Source organism: Kogia breviceps, chromosome 7 (genome assembly GCF_026419965.1).
Source record: "Kogia breviceps isolate mKogBre1 chromosome 7, mKogBre1 haplotype 1, whole genome shotgun sequence".
Taxonomy (NCBI): Eukaryota; Metazoa; Chordata; class Mammalia; order Artiodactyla; family Physeteridae; genus Kogia; species Kogia breviceps.
Genome location: NC_081316.1, coordinates 70102610 through 70119242, shown reverse-complemented (window position 1 = coordinate 70119242; position 16633 = coordinate 70102610). Strand labels below are relative to the sequence as shown.

The 16633-nt window shown below is 33.0% G+C and overlaps 1 protein-coding gene across 2 annotated transcripts in view; it reads left to right on the top strand.

The window, feature by feature from the left end:
• The window catches only part of DYNC2H1 (dynein cytoplasmic 2 heavy chain 1), a 380690-nt gene that overhangs the window by 353157 nt on the left and 10900 nt on the right, over positions 1-16633 (top strand). For both annotated transcript variants that reach the window (XM_059068297.2, XM_067038564.1), the window contains one exon: positions 3967-4048. In XM_059068297.2, the coding sequence (XP_058924280.1) occupies positions 3967-4048 (82 nt within the window). The remainder of the gene's footprint in view (positions 1-3966; positions 4049-16633) is intronic.

The window sequence follows — 16633 nt, the reverse complement described above, 5'->3', positions numbered from 1 at the left end:
AAAGACAACAGAGGTCTTAAATGACACAATGGGACATTTGCACATAATTGATACCTACAGGACATTATATCCAAAAAACAGGAGAATACACATTCTTTTCAAGAGCATATGGGATATTCTTCATGAGAGCTCACATACTAGATCACAAAACAAGCATCAGTAATTTAAGAGGATAGAAATTATATCAGGCATCTTTTCTCTGACCACAATGGTACGAAGCTATAAATCAACTTCAGAAAGAAAAATGGGAAAAGAACAAACATAGAGACACTAAACAACATGCTACTAAAAAAACCAATGGGTCAATGAGGAAATCAAAGAGGAAATCAGAAAATACCTTGAGACAAATGAAAATGGAAACAAAACACTCAAAAATCTATGGGAGGGCTTCCCTGGTGGCACAGTGGTTGAGAATCCGCCTGCCAGTGCAGGAGACACGGGTTCGTGCCCGGGTCCGGGAGGATCCCGCATGCCGCGGAGCGGCTGGGCCCGTGAGCCATGGCCTCTGAGCCTGCGCATCAGGAGCCTGTGCTCCGCAACAGGAGAGGCCACAACAGTGAGAGGCCCGTGTACCACAAAAAAAAAAAAAAAAAAAAAAATCTATGGGATGCAGCAAAAGCAGTTCTAAGAGTTGATACTGATACAGGTCTTCCTCAAGAAACAAGAAAAATCTCAAATAAACAACCTAACATACCACCTAAAAGAATTAGAAAAAGAAGAATTAGCAAAGCCCAAAGTCAGCAGAGGAAAGGAAATAATAGAGATCAGAGGGGAAATAAGTAAAATAGACATAAGAAAAAAACAATAGAAATGATTAATGAAACCAAGAGCTGGGTTTCTAAAAAGCTAAACAAAATTGATAATCCTTTAGCCATGCTCACCAAGAACAAAAGAGAAGACCCAAATAAAATAAGAAATGAAAGAGGAGAAATAACAACCAATACCACAGAGATTTAAAAAAAAAATCCACAGGAGAATACTACCAACAGTTATATGCCAACAAATTGGACAACCTAGAAGAAATGGATGAATTTCTAGAAGTATACAGCATGCCAAGACTGACTTAAGAAGAAATAGATAATTTCAATAAACCAGTCACTAGTAGTGAAATTAAATTTGTAATAAAAATACTCCCAGCCAGCAAAAGTCCAGGACTAGGTGGCTTCACAAGGGAATTCTACCAAACATATAAGAAGAACTAATACCTGTCCTCTAAAACTATTCCCCAAATTCAAGAGGATAAAACATTCCCAAATTCATTCTACAAGGCCACCATTTCTCTGATAACCAAAAGCAGCCAAAGACTACTACAAGAAAGAAAATTACAGGCCAACTGATGAATATAGGATGTAAAAATCCTTAACAAAATATTAGCAAACCAAATCTGACAATATATAAAAAGACTCATACACCATGATAAAATGGGATTTATTACAGAGTCTCAAGGATGGCTCAACATTTGCAAATCAATTAATGTGATACATCACATTACCACAAGAAAAGGCACAAATCACATTATCATCTCAATAGATGCAGAAAAAGCATTTGACAAAATTCAACATCCATTCGTGATAAAAACTCTCATCAAAGTGCATATAGAGGGAACATACCTCAACATAGTAAAGGTCATTTATGACAGACCTATAGGCAGCATCATACTCAGTGGTGAAAAAATGAAAGCCACCTTCTAAATTCAGGAACAAGACAAGGATGCCCACTCTCACTACTTCTATTTAACATATTATTTGAAGTCCTAGCCACAGTAATCGGACAAGAAAGAAATAAAAGGCATTCATATTAGAAGGGAAGAGTTAAAACTTTCACTATTTGCAGATGACATGATACTGTATATATAGAAAATCCTCAAGTCTTCACCCAAAAAATATTAGAACTAATAAATGAATTCAGCAAAGTTGCAGGATACAAGATTAATATACAGAAATATATTATGTTTCTATATAATAATAATGAGCTATCAAAAAGAGAAGTAAAAAAAAAATCATGTTTAAAGTCACATCAAAAAGAATACCTAGGAATAAAGTTAACCAAGGAAGTGAAAGACCTATGCTCTGAAAAGTATAAAACATTGATGAAGGAAACTGAAGAAAATTCCAAACAATGGAAAGATACCTGTTGCTCTTAGGATTTTGTTAAAATGACTATACTACCAAAAGAAATCTACAAATTTAATGCAGTCCCTATCAAAATACTCATGACACTTTTCATGGAACTAGAACAAATGATCCTAAAAATTGAAATGGAACCACAAAAGACTCCAAATTGCCAAAGAAATCTTTTTTTTTTTTTTTTTTTTTTTTTTGCCATACCGCTCGATATGGATCTTACTTCCCTGAATAGAGATTGAACCCATGCCCCCTGCAGTGGAAGCACAGAGTCTTAACCACTGGACTGCCAGGGAAGTCCCTCCCAAGGCAATCTTGATTAAAAAAGAACAAAGCTGGAGATATCATCCTTCTAGACTTTAGACTATTCTGCAAACCTACAGTAATCAAAACAGCATGGTACTGGCACAAAAACAGACACATAGATCAATGGAACAGATTAGAGAGCCCAGAAATAAACCCCCGCACCTGTGATCAGTTAATACACAACAAAGGAGGCAAGAATATACAATGGAGAAAAGACAGTCTGTTCAATAAGTGGCACTGGGAAATCTGGGCATCTACATGTAAAACAATGAGATTAGAACATTACCTCACACCATATTCAAAATAAACCCAAAATGGATTAAACTTCTAAATGTTAGACATGAAACCATAAAACTCCTAGAAGAGAACATAGGCAGAACACTCTTTGACATAAATCGTAGCAATAGTTTTTGGATCTGTCTCCTAAGGCAAAAGAAATAAAAGTAAAAATAAACAAATTGGACCTAAGAAAACAAAAGCTTTTGCACAACAAAGGAAACCATCAACAAAATTAAAATACAACCTAAGGAATGGGAGAAAATATTGGCAAATAATGCAGCTGACAAGGAGTTAATAACCAAAATATACAAACAGCTCATACAACTTAATATCAAAAGAAACAAACAACCCCGTCATCCTGAAGCAATAACAATAATGACTTCAAAACTCCCTTCACATGTGATTTATGTAGAAGTGTATTTCCCCCTTGAACCTTCTCCCCTCTTCCCATCCTGCTCTCTCCACCCAAATCCAAGTGGTCCTACTATAAAGTCAGATGGAAAAACCCTGGTCTGTATCAGGAAGAAAAGAACTGCTAACACCACCTGCTATTAAAATTCTTTAATAGCACCCCCCCAAACAAGTTAAATAAAATTAAAAATGTAATTTCTCAATACACTAGCCACATTTAAAGTTCTCAATAGCCATTTGGGTAGTGGCTGCCATTTTGGACTGAATGAAAATATATTTATCTCTGTAGAAAATTCTGTTGGACAATGCTGACTAGGCTTCTTGGTGGGAAACAGTATTTGATGTTTAAGATCAAACTCTTTCTAAAAACAAATTTGGAATATAATATATATAGTCTATAATTTTTAAGAAGTTAGAATACAATGAAAGAGACACTTCCAAAAACATACTGAAAAAAATTTAGTTTCTTTTTAGTGTTTTGGGGGATATTCAATTGGTAGTACCTCAGGAGCATATTATAAATATCATATTTCAGTTCAGCTAGTAAACATTTATTGAACCCCCATTATGTGCCTGCATTTGAGGATGATAGTCAAAACGAAGGATGTAAAAATAAAAGACCCTATCCTCAAGATACCTACACAAACTTGAAGAGGAGACATAACAAGTTAAGTTTAAAAACTTAGTGTGAAATCTGAGGTATTGTGCATAGCCTAAGATATCTGATTACTTGTACATTATAAATATTTCAATTTTAAATAAATAGGAATGTGTATATCTTCTATAGCTATTCATATTTTAATTCCTGAAAATTATCTTTCTGACATTTGATGCTTTATTTTTACAGGGCTGTGGTCTGCTCTGTGGATAGCCTTAAATTTGTGGCCTCATGGAAAGGTCGACTGCAAGAAGCAAAGCTGCAAATTAAGGTATTAGAATAATTTTAGATGTTTATCTGAGTCAAAAATTATGTAATTACCAACTGTGATAAAGAGATTTTGCTCCAATCTCAAAGTCACCTATCTCTATAGTGTAAGATCAGCAGAGATAGATTATATTACCTGTGTGAAAAATCAAAGTAAGTTAAGATTTAACATGAAACAACCTGTACAAGATACAACATGTTCTCATGCAAAAATAAGAATCTTAGGAATATAACATAACATTTTAAAATATAACTTCGGTAAAAAAAATGATATAAATCTTAAAGTTCTGTTAGGTTACCTGTTCTAACATTCAAGTCAATTAATATTTGCTATACAATAAAATATGTATAAAATGTGTGAAAAATTTAGACTAAATCTTGTCCTTAGGGAGTTTACAATTTGTGAGTATTTGAGTTCACTGTTAAAATCAAGCCAACTATGTTAAAAAAAAATTAAGCCATCTTTTGCAGTATAAATTTTCCTAGCTAGCTTTTCTGCTAAAAATGCATTACTCTTGCAATAATAGATAATATAGATAACCATTCAAATATTAATAACAAAACTAATGAAATCCTTCCCCCAACAACTCCAACCTTCTTCCATGTCATTGACATTCTCTACCATTCTTTCCCATTCTCTCACATAGAATTGCCCTCTTAACTTTTTTCCACTGCTAATATAAGATGCTGCATGTGTGGTACAATTATCTCTATACATCTGTGTTGGTCTGTCTTATGATACTGTACTGACATTGAAGATAAAGACTGTCTTATCCATCTTCAGATCCCCAGTATCTAGTTCAGTATATTACATATAATTAAAATAAATGTAAAACTATAATTCTTTAACTTAGTTAACCTTAGGCAACTGACTTTTCAGAAGTTCTATTTATATAATTCTAGTTCTCAGGCCAACAATTTCCTTTTCATATCACTACTGCTTTCTAACATACTATGTAATTTATTTATTATATTTGTTGTTTGTTGTCCGTCTTAGTCTACTGGAATGTAAGTCCCATGAGAGTAGTCACTTTTTTTCCAGTTTTGTTGTATCTCAAATACTTCAAACAATATCTCGTACATAATAAGTGCTCCATTAAAACCTTGTTGAATTGTTGAGTTGAAGGCCAGCAATAGGAGAGGCACTATAATAGGCATTATTAACATCAGCTGTAATGGTATAGTGTGCCAGAAATTTGATCATTAACAATTATCTAGGTCTTTCTTTCTCTTTTAGCTCTATAGATGGCTATAAAATTCTCCATTGAAGCTGAAGAAATTAGTAGGTTCTCTTTCATCATTTGCATTTTATTTTAACCTTAGCCTCTAGCCCATAAGAGCTACCTAAGCTATTATTGATGCACATAAACTGTTGCCTAGCTGTTAAGGAGAGGGAGGGAACACATGATGTATAATCCAGGAATTATGCAGTTTATCTGATTGTGTGGTCTCTTAGCAGCTGTGAAGCACACACATAATATGGTAGTATCATTATTTAGGTATATTGATATAAAAAACAAGGGAAATGAGTTTTATTTTGTGTCAAGTTGTGTTCATATTTCCAGAATATTTTGCTTCTGTTCTTACAAAATAGAAATAAAATTATCTACAATCAGAAAACCCCAAGCATATATGTTATGTTTTATAGATGGGGAAAAAAGGCTGGCCGTTAATAAAACAAGATTCTAATCTTAGTTCTTCAAAACAGAGCCATGTGACTTCTAAAAACAATTAATGAAGCAGTCTGAGCCTTTGTTGTCTCTTTTATCAATGGATATAAATAATAACTTCCTTGACATGTTTATTATGGGGGTCTCTGAAAACCTATGTGTGTGTCTTTTATTATTTTTTAACTTGATTTGGATTAGGTTTCATTAAGCAATATTTATTTCTTAATTAGAAACAAGTGTATTTTAATAAAAGTTCTCTGCTCTTATCCAGTAAAGCAGAATTCTTTCATTTGTCATTTGACATTCATGAAAGCTACTATACTGTTAAAAACCAAAATATTCATTGGTCAATATATTCAGGAACATTATAAGTTTGATACAATTATATCTTACAACTTTAAGTTAAAAAAAAAACATCCCTACATATGGGATTTGAGGTAATTCAACAGAATTTTTCCTCTCTTTGGGCCCTCATTCATGTGAGCTATAGAAGCACATTTCCTAATTTCTTACCTGCAGTTCCAGATATATTTATCAGATAAAAAGTTTTTGTAAGCACCTCACTGTTTACATTTGGCAAAGTCAGCAAGTTAAATAATTCATTTAGGTTCCTCTTAATCAAATTTTTCAGCAAAAGGATTATTTTGATAGGAGAATTTTGGATTTGAATTTTACTGTCACTGCAGAATTTAATTTATTTTGAATATTTTTCAATCTCTACCACCCTAGACTGAATTAAACCAGTGAAACGTTCAAGCAAGGCTATAGTTCCCACACCAATCAATATTTCAACCCCCTAGACCAGCTTAAGAGAACATGTATGTATATTGATTTTTTTAGATCCTGAACATGGCTCTCTAAAATTTCCTCACTACCATTATTGAGTTATTATTTGTTAAACAGCAGTTGTGAAACTTAGTACTGGAAAATGTGTAAATCAAGCACCTGTTCAGCTTGCGTGCTAGATCTTGCCCAAGGCTGTGAAAGTTTTGCCCTGGCAAATCTGGGTAGCTTCCAGCTCCTTCCTTGACTGCTGATGCTGCCAAACACAAAAGGCAAAAACAAGTCTTTTACCTTGGCAAATCAGGCTTATTAAAAACATTTTAGTCTTGTTAATAATACACAATTCCCTAGGATACCTGAAAGCTGCTGCTCCTTTGGGACCTGGCAGAGTCATATAGCCACTTATGCTTGCCAGTTCATTTCAGCTGCTTCCTGCCAGGCTAGAGTCTGCCCATATACCAAGTGGTTATTATGCTATTCATATTTCAGTTCCCTCCCTTGTAAAGCTTACCAGGAAATAGAAGTTAAAACAATGAAGAAATTAGACATTTAGACATGTGAGGGTTCATGAGGAGAATGGGTTCATCAGGATTGGGAGTTATGAGCTTTAGACGCATCCTCCCCAAATGAGTGTAAGTAGCTTATCAGTCCAGCAGTGGACAATCTACCAAAAAAAAAAAAAAAAAATCCTTAAATAGTTCATTTTAAGACATATATTTCTCATAGTTTTCATTTTAAAACTGAGCACTTAATGTGAATATGCTTATATAGTCATTATAAAATAGAGTTTGTTTTTAAATCATGGGGGAACTATAAGAGTGCTTACTAATATAATTTTTTCTAAAAGTCAAGCTCTAAAATGAGTTGGTATGTGCAAGCTAGTACATATAAAACCAGTTCAACAAAAAATGATTTTTCTTAAGAACTTAAGTAACTACAGCAACCAGAGGTTTTAAATCTATTTGATATTCTCGTAGCATTAAATGCTTTGAGTGTCTTTCTATGTTTCCACCAGTTTAAAGGACTTTTAATTCTTAGTTGACTATACTGTTTAAGTAGCCTTGCCAATTTAATGCTATCTTCTCATGTTCTGCAAATATAGCAAGAGGCTGAAAACTGGCTCAAACTTCCTGATTTGAAAGTCTTTCTGCTATGAAACATTCTGACTTTACTTGACACTACTGAAAAAACATCAGTGTGCTGGGATTACGTACTAAGTTCCATCAACGGTTCTAGTCCTTCCCCAGCTTTCAAAAACTTCTAAGAAACCTGTTTGTATTTCTTTCCCTAGCACACTCTCCTTTCTTCAACCTGTATCAAGCCACATATGTAATTTTATATTTTCTAGTAGTTACTTTAAAAAAAGTAAAAGAAACAGATACAAATAATTTTAATATTATTTTATTTAACCTAACATATATAAAATATTGTTGCTTCAACATATAATAACTATTTTAAAATTATGAATGATATATTTTACTTTCCTTTTTATTGTATAACGTCCTTGAAATCCATCATATATTCCATATTTATGGCACATCTCAATTCATACTAGTAACATCTCAATGCTTAATAGCACATGTGGCCATGGCTACTGTATTGGACAGTAGCTCTAGACAGAGAAGGTAATTCCCTAGAGAAAATTTATTCTCTGATCTTCAAGTTTTTTCCAATTGTTTATAGTATTTTTCCTTATTAAACAATTTCAAACAGATACAGGAGGGAGAATAGTAAAATGAATCTCCATATGCAAAGTTTTCAAGATTTAGAAATATTCCTTCTTTTTCTCTTTTTGATTGTCTTTGTTGAAGCAATTCGAGGCATTGTTTTGTTTTACTCCTCCATTTCTCAAAAACAAATTTTTCTTAAATAAGCACAATATATTATCACACATACAAAAATTAACAATAATTCCTTGGCATCTTTTAATACTCAGTTCATAACAACATTTACCACTGTCTCAAAAAATCTCTTTTCCAATAGTTTGTTCAAATGAGAGTCAAGGTCCAGACACTGTGTTTGGTTATTATGTACCTTATGTATTTTTACATCTAGATGGGGTTCCTCTTATTATTTCATACCACTGTTTGTTACAGAATCAAGGTTACTTCTCTTATAGAATGATCTACAGTTGATATTCATGTCTTGGCTTCCTTGTGTTATTATGTAATTTTTGTTCTTCTGTCCCTATTTCTTGTAAAATGGAAGTTAGTTGTAGATGAAACAAATTTTTCTAAATCTGTTATTCCTTCTTCATTTATTAGCTGAAATTTTCTTCAAAGAAGCCTAATCAACTAGGTCTATTTGGTTATCTAGATACCATGGAATTTTATATAGAAAATAAAGGATAATTTTTTTTTTAATTTAAACTAGGGATATTCAGAATATGGTGTTGATACACTGTTTCCCACAGTGTTCAGTAACATTTCTTCTTTGTTTTTAAGTATCAATGTGAACTTCTTATATATTTAATGTGCTTCTGTAAATTGCATTTATTATTCTTTTTCATGTGCAGTGTCCCTAGTCTTTGGCTTATGTGTAGAGCCTCCTCATGTTGACCTCTGTATCTTATTTTTGGTAAAGTTTTATAGTGAAACATAGTATCATACAGTAAGTTGCACAAATCTTAAGAATACAACTTTATGAATTTTTAATAAGCAAACAGACCCATGAAACCATTATGCAGATTAATTTTAATATTTTAGGACATTTTTTCCTCAAAACTTCTTTTTATAATTAAATGGACCTAACACATTCAGTACAAACTTTATTTTTCTTTCATTCTAAGAGATATACTTAGTATATCCCCCTAGATATTTGTCTACCCATTTTTCTTTCCTCCCTTTATATATTATATTGTATAATGTATTCTGATTTTAAACAGTTGAGAACTTCAGGTGAAGATGGCCCAGGGAGCTAATGATTCATCCTGTCTGCTCCAGATATATATATAATGATAGAAAAAATATAAAAAGAGGAAACCACAAACATAGTCTGGCTTCAGATACAAGATCAGTATTTCATTGCATCAGAAGCAGGACAAAGTAAAATTGTGACTAAGCCTGAAAGTACAGGTCTTGAGCTCCAAGTCCAGAAGTGGGAAGCAATGAACAGTGTGGCCCCAGCAGAGTGAAAGGAATTAGTGGTGATATATGTGAAATGGAGACTGAAACAGGGGTCATTGCTTAAATCCAGGACTGAGATTAGACTCTCCAGCTCTCCAATAAAAGGAGACTGAATAAAGTTATTGGCCTAAGGAAGCTGAAAGATAAAAGCATAGACTTAATATTAGATATTGAGCCACACTAACCACCAGATCAATAGCTTAGAACTGCAATATCTCCAACACCTGCAGAATAGAACCTTCAAACTGGCATTGTAAATTTTATAGCTGTGTAGATTTGGAAATGTCACTATAGAGGTATGTGGGAGAAAAATAAAGTACCCCTCAAGATGAACCTAGAAACCAAAATCCAAAATAAATAGGGAAAAAATCTAATCCTAGAAAAGAAAATGAGCAAAATCATTAGGTTAATCAACATCTGTTCATTTCATTTATTATTACTTTTGGGAAAATCTGATAAAAAATGTTAAAATATTTATTTTAGTTTCCTTAAACAGTTGTAAGAAAGAAAAACTTTCACTAAAAAAATTACCAGAACTTACAGGATAGAAACAGGCAGAAATAATACAGTTATATGTAGGTGGATGTGAAAACCAGTCAGTAGTCTTGGAGATGAAAAATATAATCTTTAAATGAAATATTGATAGATTAAATATACTCTACATTAGATACAATTTAAAAAGACATATTAACCGGAAGTTAGTGCTAAGGAATTAACTCAGAACTGATCACAAATGTAAAGTGTTAAAAATATGAAAGAGATATTATCAGACATAGAGGATAGTTTAAGGCATTCTATCCTACTTGTAAAAGGATTTCTACTATATAACAGACAGAATGGCAGAGAAGCAAAATTTGAAAAATTAATTGCAGGGATTTTCCAGAATTGGAAAATGGTAAGAGTTCTCAGGTGAAATGCACATGCAAAGTACCAAAAAACTTAACTAGAAGTATATTCAAGTTCACACCTCATTACACTATAATGAAACTATATAATATCAGGGTTAAAGTGAAAATATCTTAAAAGCTACCAGATAGAGAAATCAGAGTTCCAACCAAAAAAACAAAAAATAACATCAAATAGATTACTCATCAGCTCACTAGATGCCAAAATGCAAAGGAGTGAGTAATATATTCAAATTGATGAGGAATAGTAATTGTTAACCTCAAATTTTATTCCCATCTAAAATATCATTCAGTAATGAAAGCAATAAAAAGATATTTCCAGAAACCCAAACACCACAAGGGCTTACCACTCTCAGAACCTCAAAGAAGTATTAAAACATGAAAAAGAAAAACCAGAGAGAAAACAAAATATAATAGTGAGCCCAAAAATTACAAAATAATTTAAATTTAGCATGTAATTTAAATTAAGTATTGACTGTAAAATATAACTTTTTATTATGTTTAAACTAAAACTAAAACTCTAAACAGTAATAATTAGATTAGAAATAACATGCTAAAATAAAATCCATGTCATGTTCAGAGAAGTACTGAATAACTAAGAATTCATTAGAAAATGTCACAGTTACTATTCAAAAGATATGGTTAAAAGCTTAAAAATAGATATGCAGTCCATTAGCAGAAAAGGAGAAAAATTAAACAAAAAGAAATGAAAACTATATATTAAGTATACTGAAAATAATTTCAAATATATGACTGATAAAAATAAATATAATTTTTTAAATTGAAGTATAGTTGAGTTACAATTTTGTGTTAGTTTCAGGTATACAGCACAGTGATTCAGTTATATATATATTTATTTTTTCAGATTATTTTCCATTAGAGGATATTAGTGAATATAGTTCCCTGTGCTATAGAGTAAGTCCTTGTTGCTTATCTATTTTATGTATAGTTTGTATCTGTTAATCTTATATGCCTACTTTGTCTCCGCCTCCCTTTCCTCTTTGGTAAGTATAAGTTTGTTTTCGTTTTTTTTTAATTTATTTTTTATACAGCATGTTCTTATTAGTTATCTGTTTTATACACATTAGTGTATATATGTCAATCCCAATCTCCCAGTTCATCCCACCACCAGGCCCCTCCCCCTACTTTCCCCCCTTGGTGTCCATACGTTTGTTCTCTACATCTGTGTCTCTATTTCTGCCTTGCAAACCGGTTCACCTGTACCATTTTTCTAGATTCCACGTATATGCGTTAATATACAATATTTGTTTTTCTCTTTCTGACTTACTTCACTCTGTATGACAGTCTATAGGTCCATCCACATCTCTACAAATCACCCAATTTTGTTCCTTTTTATGGCTGAGTAATATTCCATTGTATATATGTACCACATCTTCTTTATCCATTCATCTGTTGATGGGCATGTAGATTGCTTCCATGACTTGGCTATTGTAAATAGTGCTGCAATGAACATTGGGGTGCATGTATCTTTTTGAATTATGGTTTTCTCAGCGTATATGCCCAGTAGTGAGATTGCTGGGTCATATGGTAATTCAATTTTTAGTTTTTTAAGGAACCTCCATACAGTTCTCCATAGTGGCTGTATCCATTTACATTCCCACCAACAGTGCAAGAGGGTTCCCTTTTCTCCACAGCCTCTCCAGCATTTGTTGTTTGCAGCCTTTCTGATGATGCCCATTCTAACCAGTGTGAGGTGATACCTCATTGTAGTTTTGATTTGCATTTCTCTAATTAGTGATGCTAATTAGAGCCTTTCATGTGCCTCTTAGCCATCTCCATCTGTATGTCTTCTTTGAAGAGATGTTCATTTAGGCATAAGTTTGTTTTCTGTGTCTGTGAGTGTTTGTTTTGTATACAGATTCATTTGTATTATTTTTTAGATTCCATACATGTGATATCATAATATTTGTTTTTCTGTCTGACATTTCATTTAGTTTATTCTTTAGGACCATCCATCTTGCTGCAAATCACAGTATTTCATTCTTTTTATGGCTGAGTAATATCCCATTGTATATGTATACCACATCTTCTTAAGTCAGTCATCTGTTGATGGGCACTTGGGCTGTTTCCATATCTTGACTATATAGTTCTGTCATGAACATTGGGGAGCATGTATCTTTTCAAATTGGAGTTTTCATCTTTTCCATATATATGCCCAGGAGTGAGATTGCTGGATCATATGGTAACTTTATATTTAGTTTTTAAGGAATCTCCCATTCTACACAGTGGCTGCACCAATTTACATTCCTACCAACAATATAAGAGGGTTCCCTTTTCTCCACAATCTCTCCAGCATTTATTATTTGTAGACTTTTTGATGATAGCCATTCTGACAGGTGTGAGGTGATACCTCATTATAGTTTTGACTTACATTTCTCTAAAATTAGTGATATTGAGTATCTTTTCATGTGCCTGTTGGCCATCTGAATGTCGTCTTTGGAGAAATGTCTATTTAAGTCTTCTGCCCATTTTTTGACTGGGTAGTTTGTTTTTCCAATATTGAGTTGTGTGAGCTCTTTGTATATTTTGGATATTAACCCCTTGTTGGTACATTGTTTGCAAATATTTTCTCTCATTCTGTAGCTTATCTTTTCATTATGTGATGGTTTCCTTTGCTGTGCAAAGGAAACATTTAATTCACCATTAAATCCAAGTTAAATTCAAGTTAAAATCAGAAGTGTTCAAGGAATTCAGCACTGTATATGAAATAAATTAATGGCTTTAATCCTGTTTTTAGTGAGCAAAGTCACTACTGTTACTGTTGCTAACCTCTTTTGAGTCTCACCTCAAAGAATTGAATCAGATTGATCTTATAAATAGCCTTTTCAAAATAGGTTGGGGTCATGGTAGTTAGTTATTTGGAATATATTTATGCAGTTGTGGTTGGCATGATACACACTACCCCTTAATAAATGGTTTTGAAACTATAAACAGAATGAAATATGTGTGAGGGTTTTTTTTGGAGTTTTTATTGTCATCGTTTTGTTTTTTAGTTTTCTTACTTTCGCAACTGCTCCTCTGTTTCAGATGTTTTAATCAGAGGTTCAAGTGTGAATAACATTCAAGTACAGATTCTTTTCCTTTTGTTTTAATGATTTTATGCTGTTCCTGTTCTGTTAAATTGAAAGCTATGCATTTATAAGCAAAATAAGAATAGTTAGAGGAAATGGTATTACAGCAAGAGATGCACATTTAGATGCCTTTCACTTAATTATTTGCTTTCAACTCAAATAGTATATTTGTACAGATGTCAAGAGGCAGCCTTAACAATGCGGTTCTTTTAAAATAAACAGACATAACCCCTATGGTTACCAAAGGAGAAAGAGGGAGAGAGGGATAAATTAGGAGTTTGGGATTAACATATACACACTACTATGTATAAAATAGATGACCAACAAGGACCTACGGTATAGCACAGGGAGCTATACTCAATATTTTGTAATAACCTATAAGGGGAAAGAATCTGAAAAAAAAATATATGTATGTATAACTGAATTACTTTGCTGTATACCTGAAATTAGCTCAATATTGTAAATCAACTATACTTCAATTTTTAAAAAAAGATTAAAGTTAAAAAAAGAGAGATCAGATGTTGATATAGTTAATATTTTCAAATGTATCTCTTGTGGAAATAAAGAAAATACTGGAATTCAAAAAAATGTCTACTTGAAAAAATAAAATAAAATAATGTAAGCAAATGAGCTCTGATCTCAGTAATTATTTCTTTGCATCCAAGGGATATGTGTCATGCACAATAAGGTACTAATGACTAAAATAAACTTCTAACAAACTTTTAATAGAAAACTATGAAATTTGCCCCATAAGTATATATATAAGTATAAATAGCATTTTAATATGGCTTATCATTTAAAGGAGGTGAAAAGAGAGAGGAAGTACAGTATTGATCAAATTAAAAAGTATGCTCTAACACATCACCTAGCTCTTTGATATATAAATGAAGTGATGGATAGACTCAGTTATCTAGGACAAATTGGGAAATATTTTGCAAAATCAAATATAAGCAAAAATTTTTTGATTGGGGCTTCCCTGGTGGCGCAGTGGTTGAGAGTCCGCCTGCTGATGCAGGGGACGCAGGTTTATGCCCCGGTCCGGGAGGATCCCGCATGCTGCAGAGCAGCTGGGCCCGTGAGCCATGGCTGCTGAGCCTGCGCATCCGGAGCCTGTGCTCTGCGGCGGGAGAGGCCACAACAGTGAGAAGCCCGCGTACCACAAAAAAAAAAAAAAAAATTTTGATTGAAATTATTTAAATAATTTCCAATCAAACCTTATTTTGCCTTATTTAAATGGATACACTACATGAAACAATTCTAAATGTCTAGAAATTCAAATCTGGGTTAGATTAAATGAACAGTAATAGCTAATGCTTATTGAGCACTTGCTGTATATCAGGCAATTTTCCAAGTATTTTAAATATAATGTTAGAGGGGATTTCTTATTTCCTGCTCCTGTTGTTTTTTTCTGCATGGAGGAATATTTACTAAGGTTCATACTCCTAGACACTGTCTGCCTTCTACCTGACTCCTTCCTTTCCAGGAAAGGTGTCAGATAAAGGTGTTTATCTGACTGTGAGTTTGAGTCAGAAACCCAGGGCTGAATACTGTGCCTTCCTATGCTTTTCTTTTGGGTGTACACATTCTGCTCTGCCCCTTCAATATAGTCTCTGCACCTGGTGCAGCTGGCTCCTTAGCTTAGTACTGTCATAACTAGAAGTTAAGCCTTCCAAATTCTTGTGTTTAGTGTTGATATTAGCAAATCCATTTGCCTGGAGACCTTTTATATCCTCCAAACTATCTTTTTCAGTAATAAAGGTAATATTTTGGGCCTACCTGCTTTTTCACCTTCCATTGATGCAGAATTCCAGATGGAACAAGGGTGCCATTTGTTGATACTACTCCAATCCCTGATATATTATCATTTTATTATATAAACAACAGCATATCGCTTTTTGAAGTTCTTATGTTTTCTCTTTTTTTTTTACTTTACATTCCAAAGTAGGGGAATGATAGAGGGTGTAGAGAGAAAAGGACAGATTTAGAAGATTTTATTGGAAGTGGCTGGACTTGATAGTTGATAGCATGTGGGAAGTTCAGGAGAAGGAACCAAGAATGTATCCCAGGTGTCTGATTAAGCAACTACATGGTCAGTAGTGCCAATTACTGAAATAGGCTCCAGATAATAGTATTTCTCACCCCTCTTACCCCCTGGTTAGAAGAGGAAAATGATAAGTTTATATCTGTATATGCATATGACATAGTCAAGTTGTGACACTATCAGTGGGGACTACTTTTCCAAATTTCTATAAAGACCAATTGAGCGCAAAACTCAATGAAATTTCTAGAAGAGGCTTTAGAAGAATTATCTTGCAGAGATTTTCTAGCACTGAAATTAGCAAGTACTCTTTAAATTTTAATTTACATTTCTTCAAGGCAATACTTCAGCAACCCTGAAGTGGCCTGTATAACATCACTTTAGTGGTATAGTAGAAAGAATATTGAACTTAATTCAATAATTCTGTTTTTATCCCAGCTCTTTCACTGACAAACAAGTTGCTTATCTTTTCATCGTAAAGAACACTACTATAAATTTAGCTAATCAGAACTATTTGTCAAGGCATACTCTACTAGTACCTCCTCGTCCCTAAACCATTCTCTAGTTATAACTGAAAATGATTTCAACACTTCCAATTTAAAGTGTTCCCTTGACTCTAAAATTCTATAGTATGTTAACTTAAAAGGTACTATACAATATTTATAAGATTGTTTACATTTTCTATCAAGTTTAAATTGTGAGACTATAGATAGGGGTCTGAATGCAAAATGCAGACTCTACGTTTGTTGCCTTTAGATAAACTCAGTGTAGATTAACACTACAGAAACGAAAAGAATGAACACTTTTAAAGAAGAAATATGAAACTAATATTACCAAAATAATTATATTTTTATTTTCATAATTTTATAAATTTACACTAAGGTTAATTTAGAGTAAGAGATTAACTCTTTCTCCTTTTTTATTCTTCTTTCAGCTCTGCAAGAATTTTTTCATTAACCTTTCCAAGTTTTGTTCT